Raw genomic sequence first — 17,121 nt, forward strand, 5'->3', positions numbered from 1 at the left:
ACCCTTGATCCCCCTTCGTCTGATTCACTCCTACTAATTCTTTAGGTCCTACCTTGGTACTCACCTCCTGACCTGACCTGGACTAGGTTAGAGACTGTTGCTAGATCACTAAGTATTTTGCTAATCAAGCACTTACCTAATCAAGCACTTAAGTAATCAAGGACCACATTGTCTTTTGCTTCTAAATAATTTTGCAAGGAACAGTCTTACACTCAAGCCTTTGTACAGACTATCTGAAAGATTAGGTCCTAGAAGAGGAATTTCTAGGTCAAAGATGATGATTTTTGGGTCGGCCCCGTGGCTCAGCGGTTGGGTGCGCGCGCTCCGCTGCTGGCGGCCGGGTTCAGATCCCTGGCGCGCGCCGACGCACCGCTTCTCCGGCCATGCTGAGGCCGCGTCCCACATACAGCAACTGGAAGGATGTGCAGCTACGATGTACAACTATCTACTGGGGCTTTAGGGGAAAAAATAAATAAATAAAATTATTAAAAAAAAAAAGATGATGATTTTTTGACTAACAGATACTGTCAAGTTGATTTTTATAATTAAGTTGTATGATATGCCATTTCCCTCTACCTTCACCTTAGTGTATCATCAAAGTGTTTGTTCATTGTTAATCTGCTATAGAAAGATTAGCATATCATTTTCCTTTGCATTTCTTGGATAATGAGTAAGATTATCTTTTCAAAAATAAAGAATGTTTGCATTTCTTCTAGGTTCTGCCTGCATGGATCTTACCTACATGTGGACTTTTCCTTATTGATTTACAAAAGCCTCTAATCAGAAGAAATTTGCTTTGCCTGTCATATGTGTTTGTTATTTGATTATGGATTGTTCCACTATCCAGATTCTTTTTATGAAATCACAGCTATCTTTCATGGCTTCCTAGTCTGCTTTAGAAAGTCTCTCCATTTTGAAATTATAAAAACACCCTCTCACATTACCTTGTACTATTTTTATAGTTTCTTTTTTAAAAATTTAAATCTGGAATTTATTTTTGGTTTGAAAGTAGATGAAAGATACAACTTCTTTCCCCCATGTGGAAAGCCAGTTTTCCCAAAATTATTTATTGAATAACCTACATTTTGAGGAAACTGCACCATTGATTGTTTCTATTTTCTTTGTGAAGTAGAAGTTGCTATCATCTGCTGAGAGGGAGGTGCTAAAGTCTGAGGTTTAAGGAAAATTAAAAATGGGAAAGAAAAAGAAACCAAGAATATTAGATATTAAAAGCCTAGTTAAGCTTGGAAAGCAGAACCTTGCCATGGCCACCACCCTGATATTAGAGGATTGTATTTAGTAGTGCTCAACTGGCTATAAAAGCGTAAGAGGTAGACAGTTGAATTTGTGCAGTGTTGAATTTTAACAGGAAGGTGAGAGGAAAAAGAATGGAAAGATAGAGGACAGAGTGATGGACCATTAAGTCTAAGATAAATAGTAAAGGGAATTAAATAGAAGGTAGTCTGGTAACAACTCTCTAACCTAGTGGCTTAAATGACAACATTTATTTTGCTCACAAACCTATAATTTGGGCAGGGCTTAGCCCAGGCTGTTCATTGTTGCCCCACATCACCTGGGGCAGCTGGCTCCAAGGCTGAGAATCAACTGAAGGCGGCTATGTTCCAAGAGCAAATATCCAAGAACACGAGAGAAACGTTGTATCATCTTTGATGACTGTGGTTTGACCAAATAATGGCTCTCCCAAAGATGTCCACATCCTCATCTCTGGAACCTGTGAATGTTACCCTACATGGCGAGGGGACTTTGTAGATATTATTAAAGACTTTGAGATGGGGGATTATACTTGATTATCTCTGTGGGTCCAATGTAATCAAAAGGGTCCTTACAAGAAGGAAGCCAGAGGGTCAGAGTCAGAAAAGATGTGAACAATGGAAGCAGAGGTTGGGGTGATGTGATTTGAAGATGGAGGAACGGGCTATGGGCCAAGGAATGCAGGTGGCCACTAGGTGCTGGAAAAGACAAGGAAACTGATTCATCCCTGAAGTCTCTAGAAGGAATGCAGCCCTGCCAAACACCTTGATTTTAGTGCCATACGACTCATTTTAGACCTCCAGAACTGTTAGTTAACAAATCTGTGTTCTTTCAAGCCACTAAATTTGTGATAATTTGTTATAGCAGCAATAGGAAACTAATATAGATAACTTAGATACTGAAGTTACATAGTGCCACTTCCACCATAGTTACAGACCTAGCCAGACCATGGTGGGAAACAGACCACCAACTCCCAATAGAAGAGTGTCAACATCACATTGAAGAAGATCATGTTGGACGGGAGATGTTAGTGTGGTTATTTTTGGAAAACAGTATCTGCAATAGAAGGAAAAATAGAATCAACTTGATTAGTTAAGGCCTAGATGGTCGGAAGCCTAGCCTGCAGGAGCTGAGTATATGTAAATCTTCATTAGGCCTTAACCATGAACACTTTCCAATACGTAGCCTTTCAAGACTAGGTGCTTCCCAGAAGTTATAGGCACTCTGGAGTGGTAGTAGCAAAAATCTGGGAATATATTTTGAAACTGTTTCAAATATCTATAAAAAATACCAGTAAATGGAATTTGACATTTTGTATAAGGAAATAAAGAGGACATCTATTATTTCACACTTGAAGGATTATATAATACTGGGGATGGTAGAGGTTAGGAGGGGACAAAAAATAAAGTTTGGGATTTGACATTCTCATTCTGAAACCATCATACATGTGGTACCAAAGATTCCTCCTAACAAGTACCCCATTTTCTTTATTATCTCAAAAGGCAAGCAATCATTAGCTTCTATAAACTGTTTATGTTTTTTAGAAAATGCAATTTTAAAAAGGGTATATTATGTTCTCTTAAAGGATTTTCTTCCATTAATGATTAAAAAATAAACACATTCTGAAATGCTCACCCAAAACAAAGCTAAAAATTTTCCAAAAGATGCAAGAATGCAAACTAATTTACTTGAAAACAAATCTTTTTTTTTTTTTATTTATTTTTTCCCCCCAAAGCCCCATCAAACCCAGTAGATAGTTGTATGTCATAGCTACACATCCTTCTAGTTGCTGTATGTGGGACGCAGCCTCAGCATGGCCGGAGAAGCGGTGTGTTGGTGCGTGCCCAGGATCCAAACCTGGGCCGCCAGCAGCGGAGCACATGCACTTAACCGCTCAGCCAGGGGGCCAGCCCGAAAACAAATCTTATTTAAAGAAAAATGCATGCAAAAATGAACAGGTTTTCATAAATAAAGCCATTTTAAACCAGTAGCCCAAGAGAAAAGAATCTCAATATTAAGACTTTAGTTTGAGAATGAACTATTTGATTGTTTTAAGAGCTTTATTGAGGTATAACCAACATATAATAAACTGCACATATTGAAAGTGTACAATTTGATGTTTGACACTCACATATATATACAACCATATATATATTTATATACACACCCACAAAATCATTTTCATAATCGATAGTGGATATTTTCTCCACTCACAAAATAATGCACCTTATTTCTAATATTGGTAGTTTATGCATTTTTATTTTCGTGATCAGTCTAGCTAGAGGTTTACCAATTATATCGATCTTCTCAATGAATCAACTATTTCCCATTGATTTTTCTCTATTGGTTTTGTTTTCTAGTTTATTGATTTCTGCTCTGAGCTTTATGATTCCTTTTCCTCCAATTACTTTGGATGTTAATTGCTTTTATTTATTTCTAAGGTAAAAGCTGAAGTTATTGATTTGAAACTTTTCTTCTTTTGAAATATAGGCCTTCAGTGAGGTAATTTTGCTCTAAATCTGCTTAGCAGCATTCCACATGTTTTGATATGTTGTGTCTTCATTTTCATTCTGTTCAAAATAGTTTCTAATTTCCCTTTTGATTTCTTTGACACATGGCTTATTTAGAAGTGTGACATTTAATTTCCAACTATTTATGGGTTTTCCAGAGATTTTTCTGTTATTGATTTCTAATTCAGGTGAATACTTGAGGGACCTTTTGTAGATCTCCAAAGTTCTGTGTAACTTGTCTCCTGCAAACTTCAAACTCTGTCCTGCCAATTTGGTCTCCCCAGATCTCAGCTCTGTCTTTTCAACTCAGATAGTTGGATGGGCTCTGCCTGGGCTCTTCCCTTCCTTACATCATAGTTTGGAAATTCTCTCAAGACTGTACACAGGAAGCAATCATAGGGCTTGCCTTGATTTTTCCACCTCTCAGGGATTGTTGTCTTTTGTTGTCTCATGTCTAGCATCTTGAAAATCATTCTTTTGTATACTTTGCCTAGTCTTTTGATAGTTTTAGGGGTATGGGGGTGTGCGTGTGTGGAGGGTAGGGAAAGGAGCCATGTGTATCCAATCCCTGTTACTCCATCTTGGCTAAAAGCAGAGGTCTTGAACTATTTGATTTTATTAGACAATTTTTCTAATTTCTATATTTCTTCTGAACTTAATCCAAATAATGACATTCAAAAATTAAACCATGCATTAAGATCTAATAAAATAATTTGTTATGAAAAGCTATTCTAATTGTTAATAGTCTCTGTTGGTCCATCAATGGGGAAACATTACAAAAAGTCGCTTATAATAACATACCAACTGTGTAAATCAGATATTTTAGATGAAGCATTACCACTTTCTACTATTTGTGATTCTGGGGACAAGGTGGGGAGGGAGGGCATAGACAATAAATACACTTTAAATAGAAGCATTATTCATATAATACAAGTTGAATAATTGGGTAATTGACTTAATATGTGATTTTATTTCATATTACACAAATTTTAATCACAGTAGTCAGGCAGATGCTAAGCAGTATAAGAAATTCTCTAAAGAGTTTATGAGCAGTTTCTCAGATTTTTAGTGTATCTTAGTGCATCTAAGAATTAACTGCAGAGTTTATTAAAAATGTAGATTTTCAGGCCACACTCCAGATTTCAATTTAGTAGGACTGGGATGGAGTCTAGGAATCTACAAATTATCGAGCAACTCAGTGACTCTGGTAAGAGATAGAGAGATTACTATGGAGTTAAACACACCCTTATTTCTTATTTGAACTGGATAAATGGATGATGGGTAGGACAGAATGAACATCACTAGGTGAATCAAAGTAGAGGCAAGAACAAGCCAAGGTGTTTTAGCCTAGCTTAAGAGGTTCAGATTGGAAAAAGCCTCCAGTATCAAACTAAAAAACCTGAGGATGAGAATCTTGAAAACATCTAAGGTTTCAGAATAGGAGAATAATAATATGGAAGTGATTTTTAAAGGAATGTTGATTTGATGGGATGAGTTGTAAAGCTGGAAAGCCAGTTAGAAGGTTTAGAATGAGGTGATAAATGTGAGCATCATGGAGGAGGTACTGGAATAGAAAATAAAATGTCAGAAAATGTATTAGTAAAAAATGTTGAACTTCCTTTCACATACCTAAGGATAGGAAGTAATATGAAATACAACATTAAAAAATATTTACTACAAACAATAATAATAATGGCAACAAAAATAAAAATAATAAGAATGAAATAATCTTCAACAGGTTTCTTAGATGTTCACTTGCATGATTCTTGAAACTCCATAGGAGCTCAGTAGCAGTTTGTATTGCCTAGAAGGATTATTAAACAGTGGTATTAGTTCTCTAAATTAAAACGAATTCATCAGTCACTAGAAACTAAAAAAACAAGCACCCTCTATTTTTTCTAAGGCAGATTAAGCAATGCTTGTGTTCTGTAGATTAATTTTATTCATATTTCTTCATTCACTATATCAACTAATTTTGATTTATTATTAAAGATACAAAGATTCACAGTCAAGAAAGAGAGAAAATCTATTTCTCCAAAACTATAAATTAGACATTTAGGTTAAAACGCTAAGGGTATGTTAGAGGGAATAATTCTGGTGAGGGGCAGGTAGGAGCAAAAAGGCAGGATGAGGCTTCAAGGAAGATGGAGTTTGAACTGGGCTTAAAGGAGCCGGCCCAGTGGTGCAAGCAGTTAAGTGCGCGCGCTCCGCTGCAGCAGCCCGGGGTTTGCTGGTTTGGATCCCGGGCGCGCACCGACGCACTACTTGTCAAGCCATGCTGTGGTGGCATCCCATATAAAGTGGAGGAAGATGGGCACGGATGTTAGCCCAGGGCAAGTCTTCCTCAGCAAAAAAAAAAAGAGGAGGATTGGCAGATGTTAGCTCAGGGCCCATCTTCCTCACAAAAAAAAAAAGGACAAGTGGGATTCAGACATATGGAAAACAGAGAGCATGGAAGGAGGAAAGAAAAGACATTTTACAAAAATCTCTTAAAGCAAATCCAAAGGAAGATGATACTTCTATACATTTACTCATTTCTTACCTTCTTTTAATGGGGTTTTGAGAGCAAAATTTTCTTTACTTTCATGAACAAAAGCCTTTGAAGGATCAAAGTGTTTGACACCCAGAACTTTATTCAATTCCTCCTGCAGTTTTGTCTCATTTTGTTTTCTTTTAGCAAGCTGACAGCGGAGTTTTGATACCTCCTATGTAAGAAAAATATAGACAATAATCAATTATTAAAGAGCGTGTTGGTGAAATGTGTTACTAATGTTACTGACAAATTCCAAAGTTGCTCATGTATCAAACCAAATAGCAAAAATCACTACCAGATACAGGCTTTAGACTATGAATTACAAAGTGGCTTTGAACAGCTGTGACAAAAGAGATAATGAGTCATTTAAATCTTCTTGTCCCTCTACAGGCACAAAGCTTTGTTTCTGATAAAAGTTATCTGCAAATTAAATGCCGAGATCAACTTCTGGCATGACAGCATGAGAAGCTCACTGACTTGCTTCCTAGTGAAACTAAAAATTATAGAAAGACAACCAATTAAAGCCTCTAAAAATGGTTTCTAAGGCAAAACAGCCAACGAAGAAACATCTATTCAAGCATATCTACAAAAATGTGGTAAAAAAAAGGCGAGGGTCTGTGGTATTTGAACAAAGCCTGCTTTCTCTCTCCCCACTCCCAGCTCAGCAAGGCAAACACTCCAGCCAGACTGCGGTAGCCAAGAGCACAGGCTCCCTCTTCCCCTAGCTCCAGTCAGAGGCTTCTCCTCCCAGAAGGAGCAAGACATCAGCATTTCTCATCTTGCCACACTCAGCTACCTGTTGCTGAGGCCACGTCCCCAGGAAATGAGAGGGGGAGGATCCATTCTTCAGTGGAACAGAGGCTCTACCTTGGGTGTGGTGGGCTGAAAATGCTGGGACCCTGATCACCCTTGCCCTGGCTCATAAAGTGATGGTTCCACGCCAGAAGAGGTAAGCTGAGAGAACCTCAGGGTGCTCCCCACTCCCCTCTCCCCCAAGTCCACAGAGCACTCAGCTCCTAGGGCAGAGGTGTCCCTCAGAGAAAAGCCTGCCATTGTCCCCAATTCCAGCTCCAGAGCCTTGCCTCAGAGATTTCACCTGCGGGGAGAAGCAGGCCCGAAAACACAAAGCTCCTAATTTCTTCCCAAAGGAACTGACTTCACTTTCAACAAAGCTTGGAGAAGTTAAAGCCAAAGGGCACTCTAAATAACAGTAGAGGTTGTGGTTTAAGGGAATTGGGAGGTAATTCAAAATATAGGCTACACTGTAGATTGTCTAGTTTGTAGAAGAGCACTGGTGAATAAGACAGTTGGGAAGAACTCTTCTGGAGTCAGAACAAAATCAATCACAGACCTCAGACACAATTCCAACAAAGGAAACAGAATTTGACTGGATTAGTTTGTAGAGCAATTTATGCCCCAGGGCATTGTTGAAAATAATAGAGCAATAAGCAACTAGTTATCCAGCAATAGCGGAGTTTAACATGTGGTCAGGGAAAGAGAGGAAGACAGCCCTACCAAAACCAGTGTTATCCCAGGGTGACTGTGGGCATACCCCACACTGAACCTCCCTGAGTAGCAACATCAGAGGCACAACACTCTTGGGGATGGAGAGGAGAAATACACTTCACTAAAACAATCCAGCCAATTACTAAACAAACAAACAAGAAAATACAACACACCTGGAAGGAGAGGGCAGTACCCTGAGGTGCCACAATATATTATTTAAAATATCCACTTTCCAACAAAAATTTACAAGGTGTGCAAATAAATAGGAAAGCATGACCCATACATTGGGAAAAAGCAGGGAACAAAAGCTGCTCATGAGAGTAATAAGATACTGGATTTACCCAAAAAAGACTTTAAGGTAGCCACTATAAATATGTTCACAGGGGCCAGCCCCGTGGCGTAGTGGTTAAGTGCGTGTGCTCCGCTGCTGGCGGCCTGGGTTCAGATGCTGGGCGCGCACCGAGGCATTGCTTGTCAGGCCATGCTGCGGCGGTGTCCCATATAAAGTGCAGGAAAATGGGCACGGATGTTAGCTCAGGGCCAGTCTTCCTCAGCAAAAAAAAAAAAGAAAAAGAAAAAAAAGAAAAAAAGAGGAGGATTGGCATGGATGTCAGGGCTGATCTTCCTCACACACACACACACACAAATATGTTCACAGAACTAAAGGAACTAAAAAAAGTGCAAAGACTCAAACTACTAGAATCAGAAATGAAAAAGGAGACACTACTACTGACCTTACCTAAATAGAAAGGGTTATAGAGGAATACTATGAATAATTCTATACCAACAAATCAGATAACTTGAAGGAAGTGGACAGATTCCTAGAGACATAAACTACTGAAACCGCCTCAAGAAGAAATAGTCAATCTGAACAGACTTATAACAAGTGAAGAAATTGAATTAGTAATCAAAAACTACCCACAAAGAAAAGCCTAGGTCCAGATGGCTTCACCACTGAATTTTACCACACATTCCCTGAAGAATTAATACCAATTATTCACAAACAATTCCAAAATATAGAAAGGATGAAACCCTTCCCAAATCATTTTATGAGGTCAGCATTACCCTGATACCAAAATCAGACAAAGACATTACAGGAAACCGACAGACTAGTATCTATTAGGAATATGGATGAAAAAGTCCTCAACAAATACTAGTGAAGCAAATCCAGCAACATATAAAAGGAATTATACACCATGACCAAGTAAAATTTATCAGGAATGCAAGGTTGATTTAACATCCAAAAATCAATTAATGTAAGAAATCATGTCAATAGAATTTAAAAAAAATCACACGATCATCTCAAAAGAAACAGAAAGGCATTTGACAAAGTTGAACACCTTTTCATGATAAAAACACTAAAAAAAACCTAGAAATAGAAGGAAACTTCCTTGATAAAGAGCATCTATGACAAACTCACAGCTAATATCATACTTAATAGTAAAAGTCCAAATGCTTACCCCCAAACCAGGAACAAAACAAAAATGTCCACTCACACCAGTTCTATTTAACATTGTACTGGAGGTTCTAGCCAGGGAACTTAGGCAAGAAAAGAAAATCAAAGGCATTCAGATTAGAAAAGAGGTAAAACTATTTCTATTTACAGATGATCTTCTATACAGAAAATCCTAAGGAAACCACTAAAAAACTATTATGACTAATAAATGATGAGTTCAGCAAGGTTGCAGGACACAAGATCAATCTACAAAAATCAATTGTATTTCTATACACTTGCAATGAACCATACAAAAATGAAATTAAGAAAAACAATATCATTTACAATAGCATCAAAAAAGAAGAAAATACTTGGGATTAAATTTAACAAAAGAAGTTTAAAACTTATACTCTGGGGGCTGGCCCGGTGGCGTAGTGGTTAAGTTTGCGTGCTCTGCTTTACCAGCCTGGGGTTCACGGGTTTGGATCCTGGATGCGGACCTACACACTGCTCATCAAGCCACGCTGTGGCAGTGTCCCACACACAAAATGGAGGATGACTGGCATGAATGTTAGCTCAGGGACAATCTTCCTCAAGCAAAAAGATGAAGATTGGCAACAGAAGTCAGCCCAGGGCCAATCTTCCTCACCAAAAAAACTTATACTCTGAAAACTACAAAACATTGTTGAAGGAAATTAAAGATCTAAATAATTGCAAAAACATCCCATGTTCATAGAGTGAGAGACTTAACATATATAAGATGGCCATATGCCTCAAATTGAGAAGATGACTTCTCTAGAAATTAAAAAGCTGATTCCTGAATTCATATGGAATTGCAAGGGACACAGAATAGCCAAAACAATCTTGAAAAAGAGGAACAAAGTAGGAGGACTCATGCTTCCTGGTTTCAAAACTTATCACAAACCAACAGTAATCAAGGCAGTGTGGTAGCACAGGATGGGTGTATAGATCAATGGAATACATTTGAGAGTCTAGAAATAAACCCACACATATATGGTCAACTGATCTTCAACAAGGGTGCCAAGACCATTCATTGAGGAAAAGAATAGTCTCTCCAACAAATGGTGTGGGAACAACTGGATATCTACACGTTAAAGAATGAAGCTGGACCCTTACCTCACACTGTACCCAAAAATTAACTCAAAATGGATCAATGATCTAAATGTAAGAGCTAAAATTATAAAACTCTTAGAAATAAACATAGTGGTAAATCTTTATGACCTCGAATTTGGCAAAGGATTGTTAGACCCAAAGGACAAGCAACAAAGGAAAAAAAAGATATGTTGGACTTCATCAAAATTTTGTGCTCCAAAGAACATCATCAAGAAAGTGAAAAGACAATGCACAGAATGGGAGAAAAATATTTTCAAATAATGTATCTGATAAGGGACTAGTATACAGAATACAAAAAGAATTCTCACAATTCATTAAAAAGACAAATAATCCAATTAAAAAAACAAGCAAAGGATCTCAATAGACATTTCTCCTAGGAAAATATACAAATGGCCAATAAGCACATGAAAAGATGCTCAACATTACTAGTCAATAGGGAAATGCAAGTCAAAGCCACTCTTAGGTATCACTTCATATCCACTAGGATGGCTAGAATCAAAAAGTCAGATAATAACAAGTATTGGTGAAGATGTGGAGAAATTGGAACCCTCATACATTGCTGGTGGAATGTAGAAGGATATGGCTGCTTTAGAAAACAGTCCCCCAGTTCCTCAAACAATTAAACATAGAGTTACCATATGACCCAGCAATTTCCCTCATAGGTATAACCCAAGAGAAACAAAAATGTATGTCCACACAAAAACCTGTACATGAATGTTTACAGCAGCATTATTCATAATAGCCTACAGGTGGAAACAACCCAAATGTCCATCAAGCGACAAATGGATAAATAGTGACATATCCACACAATGAAATATTAGGGCATAAAAAAGAATAAGTACTGATACATGCTACAACATGGATGAACCTTGAAAACATTATGCTAATCAACAGAAGCCAGTCACGAAAGACCACATATTATTTGATTCTACAAATAAAAAATGTCCAGGGGCCGGCCCAGCGGCATAGCAGTTAAGTTTTTGAGTTCTGCTTTGGTGGCTTGGGGTTTGCTGATTTGGATCCTGGGCGCAGACCTACTCACCGCTCATCAAGCCATGCTGAGGTGGCATCCCACATAGAAGAACTAGAAAGACTTACAACTAGGATATACAACTATGTACTGGGGCTTTGGGGAGAAAAAAGAAAAAGAGGAAGATTGGCAACAGATGTTAGCTTAGGGCCAATCGTCCTCAAAAAAAGAAACATCCAGAATCAGGAAATTTATAGAGACAGAAAGTAGATTAGTGCTGGGAGGGGCAGATGAGGAGATGGGGGAGATGATAGCTAAAGTGTAAGGGGTTTCACTTTGAGGTGATGAAAATGTTCTAAAATTCACTGTGGTGATGGCTGCACCTATCTGTGAATATACCAAAAACGATTGAGTTGTACACTTTATTTTTATTTTTTTATTTTTTGTGAGGAAGATCAGCCCTGAGCTAACATCCATGCCAACCCTCCTTTTTTTGCTGAGGAAGACTGGCCCTGAGCTAACATCTATTGCCAATCTTCCCCCTTTTTTTCCCTTTTTCTCCCCAAAGCCCCAGTAGATAGTTGTATGTCATAGCTGCACATCCTTCTAGTTGCTGTATGTGGCACGCCGCCTCAGCACGGCCAGACAAGCGGTGCGTTGGTGGGCGCCCAGGATCTGAACCCGGGCCACCAGTGGCGGAGTGCGCACACCCAACCACTAAGCCACGGTGCTGGCCCCGAGTTGTACACTTTAAATGGGCAAATTGTATGGTATGTGAACTATATCTCAACCAAAAAAACTTCAACGCCTAACTACTGTTGAATGCTGCTTATCCTTTTGGTATTTAATTACATCAATGACTTGCCTATTTTGCAAATAGAAATGGATGTGTAAAACTTGATGAATTCTTCCAATTACACTAGTAAGTTTCAATATACTAATGAGGTAGTTGGAAAACCTGAGAACACTCATACCCATCTGGTCAACACTCTAAAAAAATCTGTAATTCTCAGACGGATTTTCCTCTATAAACTATTAGTTTTTTCTGACACCAAAGTCCTTCATTTTACTTAAATGTTATAAACAGAATAAAAAATATCCCACCCCAATATCTTCAATAGAACTAACTGTGTTATTTTACAAACCGATTTGAGTTGGCTATTTTCATCTTTCAATTTCACAACATGCTTGATTTTTTGCTTTAGGTTCTGATGACCCAATAATTTAGCATACGAATCTCTCAGTTTATTTAGCTGTTCCTGAGCTGCACCGTGTTCATTCAACAAAGCCTGTTTCTCTGCTTCAAAGGCATCCAGTTGTAGCTGAAAAAGATTTTTTTTACTAAGTTAAGACTTAAAACTGTTAAATCTTACTTGTTTCACATAAACTATGAATAAAACTAAAGTAAAGGAAAATAAAAAAACAAATGGACAAAAACAGATTATGGTGACATATTCTCAGAGCTCTTCATAAATTCTGAGACTCTTCTAAAAAACTTTGTGTTTTTCATTTCAAAGATCACTGAAACAGAGGGAAAGAAACAAGGAAAGGAGGCCAGCTAGCCAGCCTAACTAGCAGCTGGATCACCACATAACCAACACTGTCTTTTTACTCTATGTAAGTGCCAAGATTAGCATTTATCCTTTAATCTTTTAAAATTAGTGTATTAATTTGAAAAACACTGAGAAAAATCATAACCAAATAAGTATTACAAATTTACAGAGATTAATTATCAAAAGTTCATCTCAGGTGAGCCTTCTAAGCTATTAACTTTAAGTCTCTTATTAGAAGCTATTTTTTAGCCTATAAGGGCCACATTAAAAAAATGCATGCATAAAAATTTAATAAAATTTATATAAGCTTTCTTTAATAGGAAGTTAAATTGGCACAGTAAATGCACAGACAGCAAAATGATCTTACAGAAAAACCAAGTCACTGTCGTGACTGTGACAGGCAACAAAGTGAATCCTAAAACAAACACCAGGAAGTTTAGTCCCAATTGACAAACCTGAAAAGGTTTTGTTTTATCATATAGCTCTTCATAAAGGAGACGCCACTTATTCATTTCCTCAGTTAATTCTGCCATTGTGTTTTCTTTTCCACATTTTCTGTATGGGAAATTAAATTTAAAAACATGGTATATTACAAAAAATAACTTAGGGACGTAACACTCAGGTTCTAAACCTAGATTACCTCGCTTCTTCCTCTGCCAGTTGTTTCTTAAAGTCTTCATCTTGTTGCTTGAGTTGGTTCTGCAAATCAGTTATTTTTTTAAGAGAAGAAACTGTGATTTCTTTAATTTCTGCTTCTTTAAGTGCTGATTTGGTCTGCAGATCTAGAAGCATCCTTGGGTTTGAGAGAGAACAGTCCACAAAACTCCATGTAAACATTTCACAGCCATTTAAGTTACTTTTTTCCTTTCTTCTTTTTTTTTTTTTTAACTCAAGTAACTATTCAAGAATTGTACTTTTTTAACTGTGTAAATTCTTAATTTGCGATTGAAGATCACCCAAAGCAAGCGATGGGACTACAATACCCTGCATCACTTAGTAGCTGGCTTTATTTCTCCTACATACCTTGCATATTCTTGATTTGCGCTCTCAGTTGCCAATATCTGATGTTGAACATCCTCTGTACTTTTCTCAGCCTTGGCCACTTTTTCCTGAAGTGATGAGTTCTCCAGCTTAAGATCTTCTATCTCACTAACTGTTAATGCTTTATAGCTTATTAAAAAGGAAAAAAAAAGTTAAAGGATTTTCTAACTACTGTACGCACGACAAATATATAGGCAATTAGTTTATATTTTATACACATTTAGGTAAAACAAAGCCTTATAATGCATTTATGCATACACGGGTAAGAATTTAGTGTTCTGAGGTCAGTATTAATGAGCTTATATGGCAAACGCTGTTTATTCAAAGAAAAAAAAATCAAGTGCCTACTAGGTGCAGGAAGTATGCATATAGAGATGGAAAAAACCTACAATCAAACATGAAAATTATTTCAAAACAAAAAAATTGACAGTCCTTGCACCTATAGTCACAGAGTTTATGGTCTTGTGGGGAAGATAGGGAAATGTCTCTCCAAGTCTTTGCAAAAAAATTGGAAAAATAAATATATAATTAAATTTGTGGTGAGTGTTACAAAGGAAAACTACAGAGGCACCTTAAGCTGATAGAATAGGGGAACCTATATTTTGGTTGGTGATTCAGAAAGGCCTTTCTGAGGAATTTATAGTTAAGCTGAGACATGATGGATAAGGAGGATTTAGCTAGGCAGTTAGGGGAAAGTATTTCAGAGGCAAAAGATGCATACGTGCTCAGAGGCAGGTAGAATACAGTCCATTAAGAGATGAGACTGGAGTCTAATGAATAAGAGAGGCAGGAGCAGAAGCTAGAGGCAAGAGGCCGGTCATCACCGCAGAGCACAATGGGTTTACCAGAGAGATAAAGGGGAGAAGTTAAAGGCCTCTAAGTAAGTGTATGGATTACTCCGGAGATGTGGGGAATGCATTGGGGAAAGAGCAGGAATGAAAAACCGGAAGATTCAATAGAAGACAATTATTTATCAGCCCTGGTGAGTGACAAAGGAGGCTTGGACTAAGGAGGTGGCAATGGAAAGATGTGAGATCTCGTTTAGAGGCAGAATTGAAAAATTAATGAAATAGACTGGATGTTGGGAGAAAGGGAGAGAAAAAGATCAAAGATAGCTCTAAGATTTATGGAATGAGAAGCTGGGAAGACGGCAATGTCACTGACTGAGATAAAAAAGAATGAGAGACTAGAGGTAGAAAGAGATAGAAGATCAAGAGTTGTTTTGGACAGGTTACTATTAGACGATAGTGAGATATCCACTTGGAGATGTCAAGAAGGCAGCTGGATGTATGGGTACATAGCTGAAAGGAGAGGTCTGGTTTGAAGAAATAAATTTTAATGCCATTAGATACTGATGGTGAGTGAAGTCATAGAATGGCTAAAAACCTGGTAAAGCACTATTTTTCAAAGTAGCAAGAAGGGAAGTGTTGAGAACAGTGCTAAAAATTATATATACTATATGTATATTACATATTTTATGATTTATACAATTTATATTTATGCTCTGACACATAAATTATAATTAAAATATATACACACACATATACATCTGTGTGTATATATGTCATAATATATCACATGTAGAAACATCACTGGGGAAAGAAGGTACTATTAAATGAACAGGCACTAGGTAGTCGGTTATCCATACGGAAAAACCACCACAAAAAAATTTGATCCCTATATCATTAAACACACAGCAATCAGTTTTACGTGGAAAAATGAAAAGTGAAACAAACTTTTAGGAGAAAAATAGATTATATATCTTCATGTTCTTGGGATAGAAAGAAGTTCTTAAATGAGATGCAAAAGTGTTCACATAAGAATCTATAAATTTAACCACGTTAAAATCAAGAATTTTCATTAATCAATAGAAACCATAAAGACAATGAAAAGATAAGCCACACTTTGGGAGAAGATATTTGCAACCCATATTGCTGATAAAAACTCTATAAATCAATGAGAAAAAGAAAATGATCCCATAGAGAAAACAAGAGTCATATAACAAGCCTTTTACAGAAAAGGAAAGACGAATTCTTCTTATCCACAATAAGAAGCCATTTTACACTTAGTACACTGGCAAAATTGAAGCAGTCTAACAAGCTTTGGGGAAGAAGTAGATCAATGGGAACTCATACATCACTAGTGGGAGTGTAGACTCTCACCCCACTTTGTAAAGTGATTTGGCATTAAATTTTAAAGTTGAACACTCATATACGTATGAATTTAGAGTAATTCTTACATGTGCATCCTAGGAGATTACAAGAATATTCATAAGAGTACTATTAATAATAACAAAATAAATAGGAATAATAATAAAAGAAATGTTTTGGGAAACAACTCAAAAGCCCAAAGTGAGAATGGAGAAATAAATTGTTGTATATTAATAAGATATTAAAATATTCTATAGCAGTTACCATGAACAGACTACAGCCTACAGTCAACAATGTGATTCAGCCCTAGAAACACACATAGTGAAGAATTTTAAAAAGAGAAGTCTCAGGAAATGGCATATACTATGATGACATTTTTTCATGAATTTCAAGAAGAAGCAAAATTAGATAATATATTATTTGTATGGATATACATGTTATAAAATTATACACAGAAAAAAGTGAGGAAATAATTAACGTCAGCTTTGAGATGGAGTTATCTGTTGGGGGAAGGCATGAAGATGGGCTAGTGGAGGAACACATGTTTAGATACCAAATTGTCGATAATCTTTTGGCTTACTGGTCATCTTTTTCGGGCTCATGCATGTTGATTTTATCTTTATGCTTTGTAATTTATGCATACATTATGCATTTTTTACATTTATTAAATACATTAAATAGATAAAAGGAACAGACCTCCCCCCAATATGTTCTAAAGTAAATATGATAAATAAAAATGTTAACATTAACATACTCTTGGTGTGAGATGCATAGGTATTTATCATCCTCTGCAATTTGTAGTTATCCCCAAAATAAACTTTTATTTTTAAAGGGAAAATAACAGGTAGATGGGATAGGAAGTGAGGAAGTGGACAGAGTAAATAGAGAATGTTCTACCAAAAAGATGGGCTGTGAAGAGGAGTAGAAGTTTGGGCTAAGAAGGGTGTGGGAGTGAGAGGTGGTGTTGGATAGCTGCAGAAGGAGGGGCGGAGGTCAGAGGAGTTTTTATAAAATTTA

General features: G+C 37.1%; 1 protein-coding gene across 2 annotated transcripts in view; it reads right to left on the reverse strand.

Moving 5' to 3' along the window:
- Positions 1–3,313: 3,313 nt before the first annotated feature.
- HMMR (hyaluronan mediated motility receptor) overlaps positions 3,314–17,121 on the reverse strand; it is a 35,267-nt gene continuing 21,459 nt past the window's right edge. The window contains exons 13-18 of one of the 2 annotated variants that reach the window (XM_004428700.3): positions 13,937–14,083; positions 13,554–13,706; positions 13,369–13,468; positions 12,506–12,682; positions 6,325–6,487; positions 3,314–5,586 (exon numbers count right to left, since the gene is read on the reverse strand). In XM_004428700.3, coding sequence (XP_004428757.3) covers positions 5,567–5,586; positions 6,325–6,487; positions 12,506–12,682; positions 13,369–13,468; positions 13,554–13,706; positions 13,937–14,083 — 760 coding nt within the window. In that variant the 3' untranslated portion in view covers positions 3,314–5,566. The remainder of the gene's footprint in view (positions 5,587–6,324; positions 6,488–12,505; positions 12,683–13,368; positions 13,469–13,553; positions 13,707–13,936; positions 14,084–17,121) is intronic. The other variant, XM_087429449.1, reaches the window with a different exon arrangement.

The sequence above is a fragment of the Ceratotherium simum genome, chromosome 4, assembly GCF_057802395.1.
Source record: "Ceratotherium simum simum isolate JZ-2026a chromosome 4, ASM5780239v1, whole genome shotgun sequence".
NCBI lineage: Eukaryota > Metazoa > Chordata > Mammalia > Perissodactyla > Rhinocerotidae > Ceratotherium > Ceratotherium simum.